This window comes from Aethalodelphis obliquidens, unplaced genomic scaffold, assembly GCF_003676395.1.
Source record: "Aethalodelphis obliquidens isolate GAN/ISIS:26980383/991018 unplaced genomic scaffold, ASM367639v1 scaffold39, whole genome shotgun sequence".
Lineage (NCBI taxonomy): Eukaryota > Metazoa > Chordata > Mammalia > Artiodactyla > Delphinidae > Aethalodelphis > Aethalodelphis obliquidens.
This window is the reverse complement of record NW_020837983.1, coordinates 10,398,326-10,417,175: the sequence shown is the minus strand read 5'-3', so window position 1 is coordinate 10,417,175 and position 18,850 is coordinate 10,398,326. Positions and strand designations below refer to the sequence as shown.

Genomic DNA, 18,850 nt, shown 5'->3' with positions numbered 1-18,850 from the left:
GTCCCCTGCATCGGCAGGCGGACTCTCAACCACTGCGCCACCAGGGAAGCCCTTAGCTGGTTTTTTTTTAAACTATACGCAATAGATGCTCATGATACAATTGTAAACTATGCAGAAAGCAGAAAGTGAATACTAAAGATTATTCTCCCCAGGGTAGCCATTGTTAATGGTTTAACATTTTTCCAGAAATTGTGTAGGTACACGTAAACCTCTGTGGGTGCGTTTTTTTCCACATATGGGTTCATACTATACATACTATTTTGCAGTTATTATTGTTCACTCAGTATTATGTAGCGAGATCTTTTCCTTATCATTACATGTAAATTGTGGTTGGCTCCTTTATTTTTACCAGTTCCCTGTGGGACTCAAGTTATTTCCAGGTTTTGTGTGGGGCTTGTTTGCCTTGTTTTGTTTTGTTTGCTTGTATCAGCTAGGCTGCAGTGAGTTTCCTTGCACAGTATTTCTTTGCACACTTGTGTCATATTTTCTGAAGGATAAATTTTACATGTAGGATTGCTGGTCAAAGCAATTTTGAAGTTTAATAGATAGTGCCAAATTGGTTCCCCAGAGTTGCGCTGATTAGCGGTCCTCCCAACAATATGTGAGGTGCTTCTTTCAATACACGTTCACCAACCCTTTCAACCTTTGTCAGTCTGATGTGTACAAAGATGGTGTATCTGGTGTTTGAATTTTCATTTCTTTAGTGTTGTTGAACACTGTTTCCTATCTTCCTAATTTTTGTAATTCTTTTTCTCCAAACTTCCTCCTTATATCCTTGCTCATTTTACTGCTAGGTTGTACATCTTTTTCTTACTTATGTGTAAAAGCTGTTTGTATACTAAGGAAATTTGTTCATTGTTATACATGTTTTACTAATTTATCACATCATCCTACTCTGTAGTATTTTTTACCATATAAAAATATTAAATTTTTTAGTATTCAAATTTGTTTCTTTTCCTTTGATGCCTATTTGTTTATTTGCAGAATGTTTTAGGAAGTCTTCCTAAGTGGGATGACAGTATGTTCTAGTTTGCCCCGTTATCCTAGTTTAAATATTAATAGCACGTCCATTCACTCTTACTAGGTTCTTTTTTGGATAATGAATTATATGGGTATCAAATTTCTAAAAGTGTGTTTTGAAAAATTCTCCAGCTGATATTCATTAAATACCACTGGTTTAATGTTTTAAATGATAAATTCTTAGAACAGAATCCCCAAGATAGAGTCCCTCTACAGTTCTGTTCATTGATACATATATTGAACCCTGGAGTACAGAAAGCATTTTGAGATGCAAGAGAAAATAATAACTATAAAGAAGAAAATATGCAGAAATTTTTAGTTCATTTACCATCACACTCTATTTCCCTCAGAATTAAGGGAATATGCTGCAGATGATGGGAAAATATAAACTGATAGACATGAGTAAAGTTTGCCTGAGTGAAATTGTGTGGATATCACCTCAGGGAGCTTTTTTTTTTTTGACCTTTAATCGTGGTATAACAATCACCGAGAAAAATGCATTAATCATGAATCTGTGGGTCAGTGATTTATCGCAAAGTGAACATACCTTTGTAACCACTATACATGTGCCTCTTCCTTTGTGCCTCTCCTCAAAAGGTAGCTACAGTACTGACTTATAACGTCATAGATTAGCTCTGTCTGTTTTGGTTTTGTTTTGTTTTGTTTGCGGTACGTGGGCCTCTTACTGTTGTGGCCTCTCCCGTTGTGGAGCACAGGCTCCGGATGCCCAGGCTCAGTGACCATGGCTCACGGGCTCAGCTGCTCCGCGGCATGTGGGATCTTCCCGGACTGGGGCACGAACCCGCATCCCCTGCATCGGCAGGCGGACTCTCAACCACTGCGCCACCAGGGAAGCCCAGCTCTGTCTGGTTTTGAACTTTATTTAAATGGAATTATACAGTACACATCCTTTTATGAGAGATTCATTCTTGTTTTATGAGTAGCAGTATTTTGTTCATTTTCATTGCTTTCTGGTATACCAGAATATACCAGAATGTGGAATGAATATACCACAACTTGTTTATCCATTCTACCGTTGATGGAAATATGGGTTGTGTCCAGTGTTTGGGCTTATTATAACTAGTGTTGCTGTGAATATTGTTATGTAGATGTTTTGGTGCATGTGTGCATTCATTTCTCGTGCATTCATATCTAGGAGTATAAATTGGATAATAGAGTATCCATGTGTCCAAATTTGGTAGATACTGTTAAACAGTTTTTCAAAGTAGTTTTCCAAACTCCTACCAGCAGTCAACATCTTTGCTAATATTTGGAAATGTCAGTTGGAATTTTAGCCATTTTGCTGGGTGTGTAGTGGTCTCTCAGTGTGGCTTTAATGTGTACAACAAATGATGTTGAGCACTTTTTCATATTCTTTTGTGAAGTGCCTGTTATGTCCCTCACCCATTTTCTATTATATTGTCTGCTTTGTCTTCTTGACGTCTAAGTATTCTTTCCATATTCTGGATACTGGTCCTTTATTAGTTTTATGTGGCAAATGTCTTCTCCCACTCCCTTAATACTGTCTCTTCATTTTATTGTAGTCCAATTTAACAATCTTTCATTTTATGGTAAGTACTTTAGTATGTTTTGTTTAACAAATCTTTTTGTTGAAATATTCTCTTCTGTCAACTCCTAGAAGCGTCATGATTTTACTTTTCACATTTAGATCTATGAACCATGAATTGATTTTTATGCAGGGGGTTAGCTATAGGTTAAGTTCCTTTTCTCTTCTCAGATGGTAACCAGTAAAACAGTACTATGTTGTTTTTGTTTTGTTTTTGACAAGGCCATTCTTTATGCTCAGCAGTGTCACTTTTGGCAATAAGTTAAGTATCCATGTGTATATGTGGGACTTTTTTCCTGGACTGTGTTCTGTTCCACTGGCCTTTGTATCCATCTTTGTGATGTACCACACTGTCTTCCTAATTACTGTAACTTTATAATGAGTCATTATATCTGGCAGTGTAAGAGCATCCCCTGCCCCCCCCACACACTTTGTTCTTCACAATTGTGTAAGCTCTACTTAGCCATTTGTATTTGCATGTCCATTTTATTATCAATTTTTTTTAAACTCCTAAAGGCAGTGGGAATCATTGAGGTTTGAGTGTGATAAAAATCATAAGTTTTGTACAAGATTTTTTTTTTTTTTTTTTTTTTTGTGTGGTACGCGGGCCTCTCACTGCTGTGGCTTCTCCCGTTGCGGAGCACAGGCTCCAAACGCGCAGGCTCAGCGGCCATGGCCCACGGGCGCAGCCACTCCGCAGCATGTGGGATCTTCCTGGACCGGGGCACGAACCCGCGTCCCCTGCATCGTCAGGTGGACTCTCAACCACTGCCCCACCAGGGAAGCCCTGTACAAGATTTTAAGAATAAGATCAGCTCAAATCTAGACTCTTAAGATTAAGTAACATCCGTGTTATATCAGCATTGGTTTTATATTCTCTTGTAGACTACTCAATAAACTGGCCTTATTTAAAAAAATCAAAACCAAAAACTAATGATTAAAGAACATACTTGTTTGAAGTTTCATAGAGAGTTTGTAAGTTTATTAAGAAACATGCAATTAAATAATCTTGGTGTTTTTGTTTTGCTTTTCAGAACATCTGTGATAAGTCTACCATAAATTGAACTCCTTCAAGAATTCTCTGAAGGAACCAAATAGGATTTTCTTACATCATGACTTAATCTGAATGCAAGAACAAGAAACAGGTTTTATCTCTAAATATAATGAAGGGCTGTGTGTAAACACAGACCCTGACTCAATTCTAATGAGCATTTTAGACATGAGTTTACATCGGCAAATGGGTTCAGATCGAGATCTTCAGTCTTCTGCTTCATCTGTGAGCTTGCCTTCAGTCAAAAAGGCACCCAAAAAAAGAAGAATTTCAATAGGCTCTCTGTTTCGGAGGAAAAAGGATAACAAACGTAAATCAAGGGAGCTAAATGGCGGGGTGGATGGAATTGCGAGTATTGAAAGTATACATTCCGAAATATGTACTGATAAGAACTCCATTTTCTCTACAAATACCTCCTCTGACAATGGATTAACTTCTATCAGCAAACAAGTTGGAGACTTTATAGAGTGCCCCTTGTGCCTTTTACGGCATTCTAAAGACAGATTTCCTGAAATAATGACTTGTCATCATAGATCTTGTGTGGATTGCTTACGACAATACCTAAGGATAGAAATTTCTGAAAGTAGGGTTAATATCAGTTGCCCAGAATGTACTGAACGGTTTAATCCCCACGATATTCGCTTGATATTAAGTGATGATGTCTTGATGGAAAAATATGAAGAATTTATGCTTAGACGGTGGCTCGTTGCGGATCCTGATTGTAGGTGGTGTCCAGCTCCAGACTGTGGGTAAGAAGATTTTGTTTGATTTTTCTTTAGTTAATATTTTTCTCTGTGGATAAAATAAGAATTTGCTGACTGTTACTCAAAAGAAAAATCTTAACATGCCAGGTAATTCATTCATTCAGTAGACAGTAGACAAAAATATGTTGAGTATGTACCATGTGTCAGGGACAATGTTAGATATTAAAGGCAGGAATCTTGTCTTACTCATTTTTGTATTGTCTTTGCATCATATATTCACTTAAGACTGTTTTCAGAAGAAAAGGATAAGATGGTAGAGTGCAGGATCTAGTCCTATTTATTTTCCCCATCCATTTGGAGAATTTTTATTTTGTTATAATAGATGAAATGAGCAGACATTTTGTTTGTTTGCTTTTGGTGGGGGAGTCACTTGTTTAAACTTAAATGACCCTTTTGAAAGGTACCTTAATGCGTGCCACAGTATGATGTGTTCATGAGTTGATGTGTTCTTGAGACACAAGATCTAGAGGTTATGTAATACTTCATTTGCCTCAAGTTTTTGAATTACAAATACCATTTTCCCAATATTTAAAGTAAAATAATTTTGCTTGTATATTTGGTTATTATGTTAACAGCAGCTCCTGTTAATAGGGTATTTACCATGTATGGTTGTCAGAGCTAGAAAAAAATAGTCATATGCTTTTCACGAATAAGGAAAGCCATAAACCCTGGATGAGTTTAGCATACCATTAGTAAGCCAGAGATTATAAATAAGAGTTTGGGAAAACCCAGAACTTCCAAGATTATCTGGGTATAATCAGAGACAAGGCTGAAATGTGAGTTTGATTTATCAAATGACAATTTCAGGACTCTGATCAAATCCATTATTAAAAACTTATTGAGCAGCAAATTTTCAGATTGTATTTAGTCTACCAATTCCATAATTTTAAGTGAGAAAGGTAATAGTATGTTTCTAGCCTGTGCAAATTCCATCAGTTTTCCCAGGTATCACTAGCACTTCACTGTCCACCAGGGATTTCTGTGAAACATAAAGCATTAAAAATATTAGATTATCTAATTATTTAACATTTTATGAATTCATTAGTTGTGTGAAGGACTCGGAGGTACTGTTCAGTATCACATTTGTATTATGATCTCCTATACTGCAGGATGCTTGTACTGTAACATAAATAACAAAATAATATATTAAAGATACTTTCTAAACTGGGCCAAGGTTGGCTGTGCTGCCAGGTGTATGGTAGAAGCAAACTCTGGACCTGTGAAGGGTTAAATTCTCAAGAAAAAGATGGGGAGAAAATAGGGATAATGAACAGTGCCTTTAAATAATTTGAGCTAGGTACGATTGTATCACTCTTGATCCCGTGGACCCCTGCAGAATATTTTCACTAATGCAGGTGTGTACATTCATTAGAGTAGATTTCAAGTTGATTACAAATTTTAGGTTTAAAAAAAAAAGCCTTTTGCAAGTCATTATAGCAAATACCCTATAGCAAGAGTTCAAACAGAAGTATTTTACATTTCATCTGGACAAAGTGTGATTTTCTAACTGTCTTTCATGGAACCCCAGGGTAAGAGGCGTTTCACAAGTTCCTTTAAGCATTTAATAGCTTTAAAAGAAAATGTGTGAAAATGATGGAACAAATTAAAAGGAGGCTTTCGTGTCAGAACCTGTGACCAGGAGAGACTGAGAGAGTAAATCCAGGAGCACAAGCTTTCTGGTCACTAAATAGGTATGTTCTCCTGTGCTGGGTTGATGGATCATGTCATCATAGTGGATAATATCAACACTATCAAGCTAATAGAACACAATAGATAGGGCTGACGTAGATTCTCACTTGTCTAAGAACTTGATTTGGGGACTTCCCTGGTGGCGCAGTGGTTAAGAATCTGCCTGCCAACGCAGGCAACATGTGTTCAATCCCTGGCCCAGGGAGATCCCACAGGCCGCAGAGCAACTAAGCCCGTGCGCCACAACTACTGAGCCTGTGCTCTAGAGCCCGCGTGCCACAGCTGCTGAAGCCTGCGCACCTAGAGCCTGTGCTCTGCAACAAAGAGAAGCCACCGAGATGAGAAGCCCGTGCACTGCAACGAAGAGTAGCCCCCGCTTGCCACAACTAGAGAAAGCCTGTGCGCAGCAACGAAGACCCAATGCAGCCAAAAATAAATAAATAAAATAAATAAATTTATTAAAAAAAAAAAAAGAACTTGATTTGGGGGGAAGAATGCCAAACCAACTGGGAAAGGATTGATTATTCACCATATAGAATTGTGAAAATTAGCTATTTAAGGGGAAAAAATTAGATTGTCACCACATATAATAAATTAAAACAAAATCAAAACAGATTACAGAGGTAAGTTATATAAATAAAAGGACAAAATTAAACTAAAAGAAAATATAGATTGATTAGATCACTTACTGCTATATTATTTAGTAAAATTGAACACACATCCTGTAACTTAGGAGATCCACTCCTAGTTAAATGCCTCAGAGAAACTCTTTACTTGTGTGCCAAGAGACATCTAGTTATGAGACATATTTAAGAATGTTCATAATAGCAAAGAAACAAACAAAAAAGTTCATTAACAGTAAAATGGATAAATGCATTTAGTCTCATGGTTACCTCTTGTGAGGAAGAAGAAGGATGTGAACTTCAAAGGGGCAATCAAGGAACTTCTAAAGCCACAGATAAACAAGGTAACCATAGGTTCTGGTTTGCCCAAGATAGTTCCAATTCATGCTTATTGTACTGGTGTAAATTTTAATAGCATTACCTTTCTTTTTCAGGTGTTCCAGTCAGGTTGTGAATTATATGATCACCCTACTGATACTATTCTTAACTTGTGTGGTAGATTCAGGGGGTATTCATTTTATTATTCTTTATAAATCCTTTGGTGTATATGACATTTCTCAGTAAATTTAAATTTTTTTCATAATCTCATACTCTTAGGTATTTTTCACATTTTCTTCTTATTGAGACATCAGTGTTAAAAAATAATATGGCTTAGGTATTCTAAGTATTTTGGAGAGGAAGACATGAATGTTAAGTATAAAATAATCTTAAAATAATAGAAACACCTACTTAAATAGATTCCTTTATTATGAAAACCACTTGACTGTTACATAAGTTTAACAGAGAATTAGTCTTGATTAATTTGGCTATAAATTAATTTTTGGTTTTGGTGGTTGTTAGTAGTCTTACGCACAAAGGACAAAGAAAACATGTCACAGAGATTAATCACTTTGTGTATTTTCATTTGTATTCAATTTATGCTGGCTCACTAGATTAGTAAGAGCATATTTTATATACTTGATTACGTTATAGGTTTTATGGTTGTGTTATGTGGAAAAGATCACCTGTGACAAAATTTATACATATGCTTTGAAAACATAGAATACTGCATAAGACCTCATTACAAATTACAATTGTACTTGGCATGAGCGTGGATAGACCTGATTTTGAATCTCTATCCTATCATGTTTTAAGGATTGAGAAGGTTTTTAATGTTATTGGTAGCATAATTCCTAGCACACAGTAAGCTTTTTATAGTTCTTATTTATCACTCCTCATCTCCATTTCTGAAGTTTTGTTTTTATTTTTTTAAATCAGACAGTTTTTCAAATATTTACTGCACCCGTGTGCCAGGTACTGGGAATTTTTAATAACTAACAGATGAAAATCTCTGCCCTCTTGGAACTTATTAAAATCTTTGGATTCACAGAGAGAAATTTCTTATTTAAACTCCATTTATTACTGAAATCTGGCACAGAGGATACTGGTAAATATCTGACTGTTTGACAGTTATTCATAGCAATGCATAGCCAGTAGTACGTACTAGGACCACAGGCATGCGTGTAGTATTTTAATCCCTTTCATTGTACAACACACTTGAAAGACTTTTTTCCAGAAATGCTAAATGTGAAATTATGTTTTCCTCTTGCTTTTGATACTTACCAAAATGACCATTTTCTGTATCTGACACCAGTTTTACTTAAACATGTAGTTTAACACACTGAGAAATATTGCCCTTAGCTCAGAGTAGAAAGAAAACCTGGACCTGGTTTCTATTTGAGACATCTGAGGGTTTCTGACCTAATAGTCTTTCCTCTCTTCTGAGGGCCAGGGCAGATTAAGCTTGTTTAAAGGACAGTATGTATTTCTGAAAACCCCTCTTGCGAAGGGGTCTAGGAGGCCAAACCTGTGTGCTGTGATTTAACCGGGGTGAAGTTATCTGGACTGCTTCTAGAACATGCCAGTCTATACAGGTTCAGAGAAAAATCTGGCCATGGCTGAGGAAAAGAATTACAGTGAGGGACATGTAGGAGGGGAAGCATAAGACCTGCCTTGGATAAAAATATCTATTACCTCTGCCTAGGAGGCGTAGTTTGTACATTGTCTAGGCAGATAGCAAAAAACTGGCATCTTGGTTTCTGTCATCACTTGTTTCAATTGGCTAAGACTACCCTTCTACTAGCACACATTATCCATGTCATCTCATGTGAGTGCTTTTGACTTTACTGGGGAGATTTGAATATGCAGGAACATTTATTATACTAGAATATAGTTAATGATTTAATGTCTGTGAGCCCCTCAAGAGTAAAAATAAAAAGTATTTTTTTCTTTATAACCACAGGTTAACCACATGCTCAATAAAGAGTTATTGAATGAACAAATCTGAATATATGCCATTAATGTAAATCGTATGTCTTAGGAACAGTTAATAAACCATTTTTAAGCAGTGTGCTCAGCTATAATCAGGTTTGTTAAGCTTTGAGCTGATTTACTGACATTTAAATGGCTCTAAATAATAACTTACTCTGGTGGAAGATACTGTTCATAATGGACACTGTTCATAATGGAGTGGCACCATAGGCTTAGGAACTAAGGAACATGTATTTTTAGAATTTTATTCTATCTATATGACTCTCATTCCCGTCCTCCAAAGAAGAGTTTTAGCCATAACTTGCCCGTCTTTTGACATGCTGGAAATGCTTTTGTAGGCTAACCTTTTAGAACAGAGAACAGGTCCAACTTTGATTTTCTCCCGAGGAAACAAGTACATGTGTCTGAGAAAACAAGAACCGAGTTGATACATAAGACACAGGAGACATATCAGCTTTCTTTTACTTCTTTTAATTAGCTAAAGAAGTTAGCTTTAGATATGCATCCCAAATGGCCTAACACTCCACCCTGAAATTAGACAGACTTCTGCAAATAATCTGGGCGGTTCTCTACAACCGTAGACCTCCCCTCCCCTACAGCATGTACTTGAAAGCAGAACAGAAAGCATCCTCTCTAGGAAAGCAGATCCTGAAAGGGGGAACCAGGAGATGAGCCTCACTTTGTCTAAACCGTCTCTCAAATATATTAATTAAGTCACTCCTTTTCCACGGAATAATAGTAACTTCTTGCTAATGGGATCATGAGCCTGTTGATTTGAATATAAAACTTGACTTTTCCCCTTAACTGGATCAAGTAATTTTGGTATTTCTGATTATATTTTCTTTGTTCTTTAAAGGTTGTGTTAAAGCTTTGTGCTTTTGGGGGAAAAGTTATCTTGGACTCCTGGATAATCTTTCTTTTCTTTTTTCTCATTTTTTAATTAAAAATTTTGTTGAGACTATTATATCTTTCTTAGGATTCCATTTCATGTTTGGTATAGTTTGTTCTTCTTACTTGTTCCTTCATGAGGAATTTGCTCTAGGCAGAGTATACGACCCTAGTTGGTATTCCTACCTCCTCAATGCTAATTTGTGGAACTCTAGTACTGTGAAACACTCCCAGGAAATACATGTCATGGTCAAATAAATTTGGAAGATAATGTTTACTATATATGTACATTATTGGTATGTTAAAAATTATTTTAGCAAATCCTATAGTAAAAAAACAAACAAAAAAGTACTTTAATTTTGCTTAGCATGTCCCTAACTTGACCATTGAGTTCTTTCTTAGTATGTTTCACCTATTAACAATCCAACAAATAGAAAATATTTCTGGAAAAACTGCCTGTTTCAGTCCTTTTCCGTCTTTCCCACTTTCTTCCTATCCCTCCACTGCTGCTAAGTAGGAATGTTTAAACATTTCAAGTAACTAGAGATCTTCAGCTGAAAAATAGAGACAGAAAGTAAGACCTGAGTTAAATAAGGGATCATAGAAGGAAATGGAACTATCTTCTGAACCAAGATTTGTGTACTGTTTAAGCCAGAGGTGTTTACTTAGTTAACTAGTATTATTCAGTTATTTCTGTGACCTTCTGCTGAGCCTGTTATTTTCTCAAATAATACCTGCTGCATTAGAGCATTGAAATTTTTCTTTAAAGCAAATATTTTGTATTTAATTTAGTTTTACTATTTGCTTCCATTATAATTTGAGAGCTGTTCTCCAGTGGAAAATAAGTTTGGCTCCCACACAATGAAAATCATCTTCAAGAGTCCTGACATTCTGTTTTCAAAATATGTGAATGCTAGGTACATTTAATTGCTCGATATATAATAGAATGTGCTTAACACAGTTACTAAGATTGAATGTGTATGAAAACAGAACACTTACATAGTAAACTCTCAATAATTGTTAGCATAAGAAAAAGGTTCTAGACAAAATACCCTAACTTTTATAGTTATCAAAATTCACAGTCATGAAAATATTTGGTTAGTATTGTTAAAGATAATCCTGTTTTTCTTTGGAATTTGCTTAGATTGAATGGGACTTAAATGTTTAGCTCTGGGGTAGGACATCTTAGCTTTTCTATTTAAAAAAATACTGCAGGGCTTCCCTGGTGGCGCAGTGGTTGAGAGTCCGCCTGCCGATGCAGGGGACACGGGTTTGTGCCCCGGTCCGGGAAGATCCCACATGCCGCGGAGCAGCTGGGCCTGTGAGCCATGGCTGCTGAGCCTGCGCGTACGGAGCCTTTAAATTTTTAAAAAATTTATTTAATTTATTATTTTTGGCTGCGTTGGGTCTTCGTTGCTGCACGCGGGCTTTCCCTAGTTGTGGCGAGCAGGGGCTACTCTTCGTTGTGGTGCGCAGGCTTCTCATTGTGGTGGCTTTTCTTGTTGCAGAGCACAGTCTCTAGGCGCGTGGGCTTCAGTAGTTGTGGCTCACGGGCTCTAGAGTGCAGGCTCAGTAGTTGTGGCGCACGGGCTTAGTTGCTCCGCATCATGTGGGATCTTCCTGGACCAGGGCTCGAACCCGTGTCCCCTGCATTGGCAGGCGGATTCTTAACCACTGTGCCACCAGGGAAGCCCTATTATGTCCTAATTTTTGAGCTACATCAAAATCTACATTTTCATAAAAGCCAAGTGGCCAGATGTTTAATTAGTATTCATCCAAGGTCAAAGTCAAATATCACCAGTGATGAACTTTTGAGATACAGGAATAAATATAAAAGTTTATTTTAAGAATTAATTTTTTAAAATTAGCCATCATATTAAATGTTTGACATCATGTTGCGGGAATGGTAATTAACTAATTAGCTAACATGTCAGCTGTTAGTTTGCTCCCGGTAATTACACTGCATATTTTAAAAATTCTAAATAGATATCTATAAGCAGTCATTTTCAACAAGCTTAAGTCTCTAGACTCAAAACTTTAAGTAATTTTTATCTTAAAGCAGTTTATAAAGCTCTTTGGAAATCTGATTATTGAAAAGAAAATATGAGTCCTCAGTTTTTTTGCCATAACCCTTCATGTTTTTATGGATATTTTGCCAGATTGAACTTGTGATATTTTGAAATGGCAAAATTGACATTCTGCTTTTAATTCTTCTTGTCAAGATGTGAAGAATTCCCTAAAAGGGCTTTTTCTTGAAAGGCTGTCTCTAGATAGCCTAAATCACTAACTAGAAATTAAGTCAGTTCTTAAAAGTTTTGCTTAGTGATATACTAGTACACTGAACAGCCTCTACAAAGGTTAGAATTATGATATAGCCCAATTTCTGCTAATCTACCTCATATATTTTTATAAATATTCATTTTCCCAGAAAGAATATTTTCTTCCTAGATTTATCTAGTTAAAGCAATCTCGATGTTCATATTTACTGTAAATCTGTTTCCCTATTTAATTATTTGAAAATTCTTAAGCTTGTGTCTAAATTTGGCTTTCATAATCATCACTAAGAATTACTGCATTTTATTCTTGCAGCACGGTGTACATTTATACTTCAGTTGTCCAGTAAGATTTCACCATATAAAGCAGTAAGCTTTTTACTTACATTATTTATATAGATGTAGAAATGATAATGGTCATTAATCAAGCATAAATGCAGAGGTACTAGAAATGTCATTGAAGCAGTCATTTGCTTATTTGGCCTTCTAAAGGTCAAGGCCAAAGCTGAAGCTGTTTTTGGCTGAATACTGAGGCTAAGCCAAACTTTAGTGAATCCCTATTTTATGTTTGGGAAAACTTAGTTGTAGGGAGATTGCGTAGCTTACATAAAATTATACAGGTAATAAGTGGTAGAAGTGGAGTTTGGTAGTCTAAACTTTTCTTCTGCTTTTATAATTGTGACTGACTTAAAAAAATAGTTGGTCATAACATAGTCCCCTACACACACACGGGTTTCCGCATTCTGTCTCTCGCCTTCCCTCCTTTTTTCAAGAAAAAGTAGGGTAGAGAAGAGGTTTAGAAGAGAATGCCATTTCCTTTTCACTGAAATTACTACTATTATAAAGACTGCTTTAGATTATAACTTGGGAGAAAATAAAGAGTCTTTCAAGAATTGTTTTCTTTTTATTGAGACTCCAATGAATAAGCCGTCAGGGAAATGGAACTTTCCTAGATTACCCTGTGTTGGTTTAAATTGCCTTTAATTCAGTCGTGTTTGAACACATTTATGATAGACAATGGTAGTTGGAAAATGGCCTATCAAAAATAAATTGGGGGCTTCCCTGGTGGCGCAGTGGTTGGGAGTCCGCCTGCCGGTGCAGGCGACACGGGTTCGTGCCCCGGTCCGGGAGGATCCCACATGCCGCGGAAAGGCTGGGCCTGTGAGCCATGGCCGCTGGGCCTGCGTGTCCGGAGCCTGTGCTCCACAACGGGAGAGGCCACAACAGTGAGAGGCCCGCGTACCGCAAAAATAAATAAATAAATTGGAATTTCATATGTAAAATTTAAGTTTAAAGGGTGAGATACTAAGATACTAAGCAAGAGGTCCAAAATTGGAGGAACTTCCTTACTCCTAACATTTTGCATAATTTAATAGATTATCTTGAAATTCAATAAAAATCTCTGTTACAACTATTATTTAAATTTTATTCCAGTAAGAAGAGGAGCCCTGAAAAACTCCCCTAAATTTCTAGGCAAAATGTTTGATATTTACAAAAGCCTCTTATGCATAGATGACTTGTTTGTTTCTCTTTCAAACACTAGGCTTTTTTAATTGAAAGTTTTATTGAGATGATTGTAGATTTATGTGTAGTTGTAAGAAATATTACAGAGATATTCTTTATATCCTTCAAACAGTTTTCCTCCGTGGTACCATTTTGCAAGGCTATAAAGCAATATCACAACTAGGATATCGATATTGAATCTTATTCAGGCTTCCCCAGTTTTACTTGTATTTATCTTTGTGTGTGTATTTAGTTATATACCATTTTATCACCTGTAGGTTTGTGTATCCATATCTACCACCATAGTCAAGGTACTGAGCAATTCCATCACAACAAATATCCCTCATATTGCTCTTTTTAAATACATCCACCTCGCTCCTGCCTGCTCCTTGACCCCACCCCGTTCCTAACTGCTGGCCACCACTGATCTGTTTTCCATTTCTAAAATTTTGTCATTTCAAAAATGTTATATAAATAGAATCATAGGGCTTCCCTGGTGGTGCAGTGGTTGAGAGTCCGCCTGCCAGTGCACGGGACACGGGTTCGTGCCCCGGTCCGGGAGGATCCCACGTGCCGCGGAGCGGCTGGGCCCATGAGCCATGGCCGCTGAGCCTGTGCGTCCGGAGCCTGTGCTCCGCAACGGGAGAGGCCACAACAGTGAGAGGCACGCGTACCTCAAAAAAAAAAAAAAAAAAAAGAATCATAAAGTATGTAACTTTTTGAGACTGACTTTTTTCACTCAGCATAATACCCCAGAGATTCATCCAAGTTGTTAAGTGTATCAGTAGTTCCTTTTTGTTATTGAGTAGTATCCCATGGTATATATGCATCACAATTTGTTTAACCATTCACCTGTTGAAGAAGGACATCTGGGCTGTTTCCAGTTTTGGGGCTATTACAAATAAAGCTGCTGTAAACATTTGTATACAGGCTTTTGTGTAAACTTAAGTTTTCATTTCTCTGGGATAAATGTCTAAGAGTGCCCAGAATTTATTTTAAGTCAGAAATTCTTAAAGTGCCAAAAATATTAACTCAGAAAATAGATATTAGTCACAAATCTGCTGTTCTCAGGTTTTTTTTCTGAAGCAAAATAACAAATTTCCTGATGGAGAAATTAGAGTTTGTGTACCTTTTATTAGGAGATTGGCACCAAAGACAACTTCTGCCATGCATCTTAAAAACAAAAATATGAGAATTTATGCATAAACACAAGATATTCACAAAATGTATGAATTGGCCTCATTTGCCATTAACTGATAGGTATAGCGGATCCATAGTCATTATAATTTTAAATAGGTAATTTTTTTATCTTTCTGATTTTAGCATTAACAAGTAGTTGTAAAAATTAGAAATATATAAGTATATAAAGAAGAAAAAACCCTAATACCAGGGAAACTACTGTTAAGACTTTTGGTATATTTCTTTTTAGTCTTTTCTATGTGCATATAATACTAACTTAATAGAATTTTTATAAAATTAGGACTAGGCTATTTATACAGTTTGGTGTCCTAGTTAAAAGTTGAAAATTAAACTTTAATAATTTTTTTAGGCATTTATATGTCTTCATTTGTGAACTGTTTATTTTTTCCCCATTTTTATATTGATGAGATAGATAGTTTTAGGGTTTCTGACTGTTAGCTCATGCATAAATAGAAAACTTTTTCTGAAATAGCATTTAAATTGGATAGTATTTTTACTTACTGAGTATCTCTTATTTTACATCACATTTTAAATCTTTTTTCTTGTTCTGTAAAGGTATGCTGTGATAGCATTCGGATGTGCTAGCTGTCCAAAATTAACTTGTGGGCGAGAAGGCTGTGGAACAGAGTTTTGCTACCACTGTAAACAGATTTGGCACCCCAATCAGACCTGTGATGCTGCTCGACAGGAGAGAGCCCAGAGTTTACGTCTGAGAACTATACGTTCTTCGTCCATTAGTTATAGTCAAGAGTCTGGAGCAGCAGGTATTTACATCTAACTTCTTCTAGTAAATATTTTACACATATAGAACACCAGTTATTTTAATTTAAAAATGTAATATTCAGTCCTTGTATCCTTTCAGTTTTCTAAAGTGTTTTACGTGTTAGCATTTCTGTCCCAGAAGCACTCATTCTTTCTGTAGAAGAAAGTGGTATTGAGTTGGAAAGATTTTATTGTCCGAAAAAAAAGGAAGAAAGGAAGTGTCAGTGATGATTTATATAACTGATAGCTGAAGGTGGTCTGAAACTGATGTTTATAAAGGTGTTTTATGCAAAGCTTAGCAACTATTTTAAAAAATATATTAATTTTGAATATATTACCCTTAGAGATTATTTCTCATTGTATAAATATCACCCAGTTACAGATTTAAAACAGTATTTATTTTTGGAATCCTTTTCATTTACATGTTTTGTGAAATACAATTTTTATTTACAGATATTACCAATTCCAGGATCAGGGATTCAGAATCATACCTTGGTGAGGAGTACACTAAGAACTTTGTGTCTTTGGCTAGGAATTTAAAAATTACTTGGAGATCTGTACATGAGCAAACATATACATCTCATAAATCTTAAAAAATTTTTAAAAAGTCTGACCATCTTAATGTTCTTTGAATAAAAATTCAAAAAAACTAATATTTCATAGAATTTTCACTGTTTATTGGAACTTCAGTCATTTTTAGAAAAATATTAACTTTTTTCATTGATTATAAAAAGGAAAAAACTTGGAAAATACAGAAATTTATCAAGAAAATAATTTACATTCCTACCAGCAGTGTATTAAAATAGTCATGTACTTTATGCTACTAGAAAAAAAAAAGTCTTAATATTTAAAGTTGAATTTAAAATTAAATAAACTTTAAATTCAACACTTAATATTTTATACAATGGACATGGATTTTCTTGCTTGTTCACTGGTTGACTTGTTTTATTTCCTTTCCTAAAGATTTGGGGTAGAACTCCAAAGGTATTAATAATAATCTGTAGGTATTGGTTCAGAAGCAATTCAGAGAGGACCTGAGTATACCTAAACTGTCCTCTGTAGAGTCAGCTATAGCTATTAAGTGGTCCCCTTGGAAATGATATCCCTCTTCTCTAAGTGGGGATGGATATTTATTGTTTACAGGACACACAGACATATAGAGTAGGAGAATGGATTCTGGAATCATCGTCTGGATTCGAATTCCAGCTTCTTCACTTATTCTCTGTGTGACCCTGAGCAAGTTACTTGCCTCATCTATAAGATAAACATACTAATAATACTTAAATCCATAAGGTTGAAACATTTCCTAGCTCATAGTAAGTGCTTTGGCTATATGAGATAGGGAAACTTAGAGAAACCACAGTCCCCTGCTAGAGATTTGCATATATCTGAACCATCATTAAAGAAAAAAAAAAAAAGAAAAGAAATGACTAAGAGATGACTTTTGTTATTAATTTTAAAGTAAACATCATGATTTAGTCACATCCCAGAGAATGTTGGTCTTCCTTACAGTCATCGTGGGGGATTTTATGTTTATTTAGCAGTGCTGTCCTGGAATGCCTTACTGGTCATAACCCTTATACGTTCACTTAAAATTATCCCTTTAATGTGAGTTTGATTTCTGGGGATAACCAAAAGTTCCGTTGCAGCTAAGTTTAACACCTAGAGTAACATGCCAAGTTGAATCACTGGTTTGGTGTGGATCCAAAGTAAGATGTGCTTATATGATCATGAGTGTGACTTTTTATATATATAAAGTAGCTTTGAAAGTAATTATGAAAGAAAAACTTCCAAATGATTTGAGTTAAATAGTAGCATTGTTGGAATAGCCTCCCTCCCAAGGTGATTATTTTAAAAAATAAACTTCATTTGGAATTTTTCCATGTTGATTTAAAAATCTTATCTCATTGTTCTGAAAATATAAGGTACATGCATTTTCACCTACAGTGTTCCAAAAATAAAAGCTCTCAGAACAAAAATTTAGTGGTAGTTTCCTTGATGTAATCTATAAAAAAATTAAAACTTTGAACTTGGCTTTTCACTGACTTGTGGAAAGACAAGAGGAAAGTAAACTACCATCTGAAATAGTTTTATTAATTCCTGTTGTTCTGGGTATCGTGGTGTTTTTTGGTCTCTCGTTGTCATGATACATTAAAAAATAGTCTGCACTTTTAATAATAATTGCTTGGTATAATAATAATAATTGGTTGGCTATTTCTTTCTAATCAGTTACCTGAAGTTAAATAAGTATGCTTAATTATATGGTACATTAAATAATTTCTATTATGATTATATTTGTCTTTAAACTCTGCCAGTATTGCATCTACATGAGACTCTTATAGCTACCAGGGAGTTAACACACTTTGAGTTACTGCATTTTAAATGAAACACATATTTTTCATTTTTGTTACCATGTTTCTCCCCCTTTATAAAAATATATTTAATTGGCTCAGCTCCCCACCTACCCCTATCCCCTATTACTACCACCCCTAAAGATATTCACTGTTAACATTTTGTTTTAAGTCTTTATAGGCAATGTTGCAGGGGCAGGGGAGTTTTAAAACAATTTTTGAGAACATAATATTTGGTGACCCAGTGTTTTTTTCTTAATATGACAATGGCACATATTTTAACAGCAAATAGAAATATAGTAATTTAAAAAGACAAAAGCTGTGCCAAACACTTTAAATAGAAATGGAAAACATTTTTTTTTTTTTGGTATAAAGGAGCTGTGGATTAATTGATGCTTGGGGAGTGGGGCATCATTTGACCATCTAATCATTAAAACAGTTTTATTTAGGATTTTTGCATTTGGAGAATATTTTGAGAGAAATACATTATCTAATGTGCACAGTAAAAATTTTTTTTTCCAGTTTGTTGTTCCAGAAACGAGACAAAGCAGACAAAACAGCTTTTTGTAGACAAACAAGTATGCAGAGAGTGAAAGCATGCAAGTACAAATATATAAAAGAGACACATATCATTAGATTGCTTATGGTGTTAATTCTCTAACATGTAATCTTAGCATATTAAAAGGACTTTTTGTGTTTTTAGAACCATGAAAATGAATGGGAATATCACCTGTCAGTTTGTTCTGAAGATTGCATATGTCAGAGCCAAAGCCTGAGTCTTTTTACTCTCACCACTAATTGGGATATTTACTATTTGAGAATACTCTGAAATGAGGAAGTTTATCAATT

General features: G+C 35.5%; 1 protein-coding gene across 11 annotated transcripts in view; it reads left to right on the top strand.

Moving 5' to 3' along the window:
• The window catches only part of RNF19A (ring finger protein 19A, RBR E3 ubiquitin protein ligase), an 82,217-nt gene that overhangs the window by 22,503 nt on the left and 40,864 nt on the right, over window positions 1-18,850 (top strand). For 9 of the 11 annotated variants that reach the window (XR_003438163.1, XR_003438164.1, XR_003438162.1 and 6 more), the window contains 3 exons: window positions 3,622-4,387; window positions 15,444-15,652; window positions 16,104-16,145. Coding sequence is in view for 7 of the 11 variants with exons in the window: in XM_027131512.1 (XP_026987313.1) it covers window positions 3,714-4,387; window positions 15,444-15,652; window positions 16,104-16,145 (925 nt within the window). In the remaining 4 variants the exon portion in view is untranslated. The remainder of the gene's footprint in view (window positions 1-3,621; window positions 4,388-15,443; window positions 15,653-16,103; window positions 16,146-18,850) is intronic. The other 2 variants (XM_027131514.1, XM_027131513.1) reach the window with 1 other exon arrangement.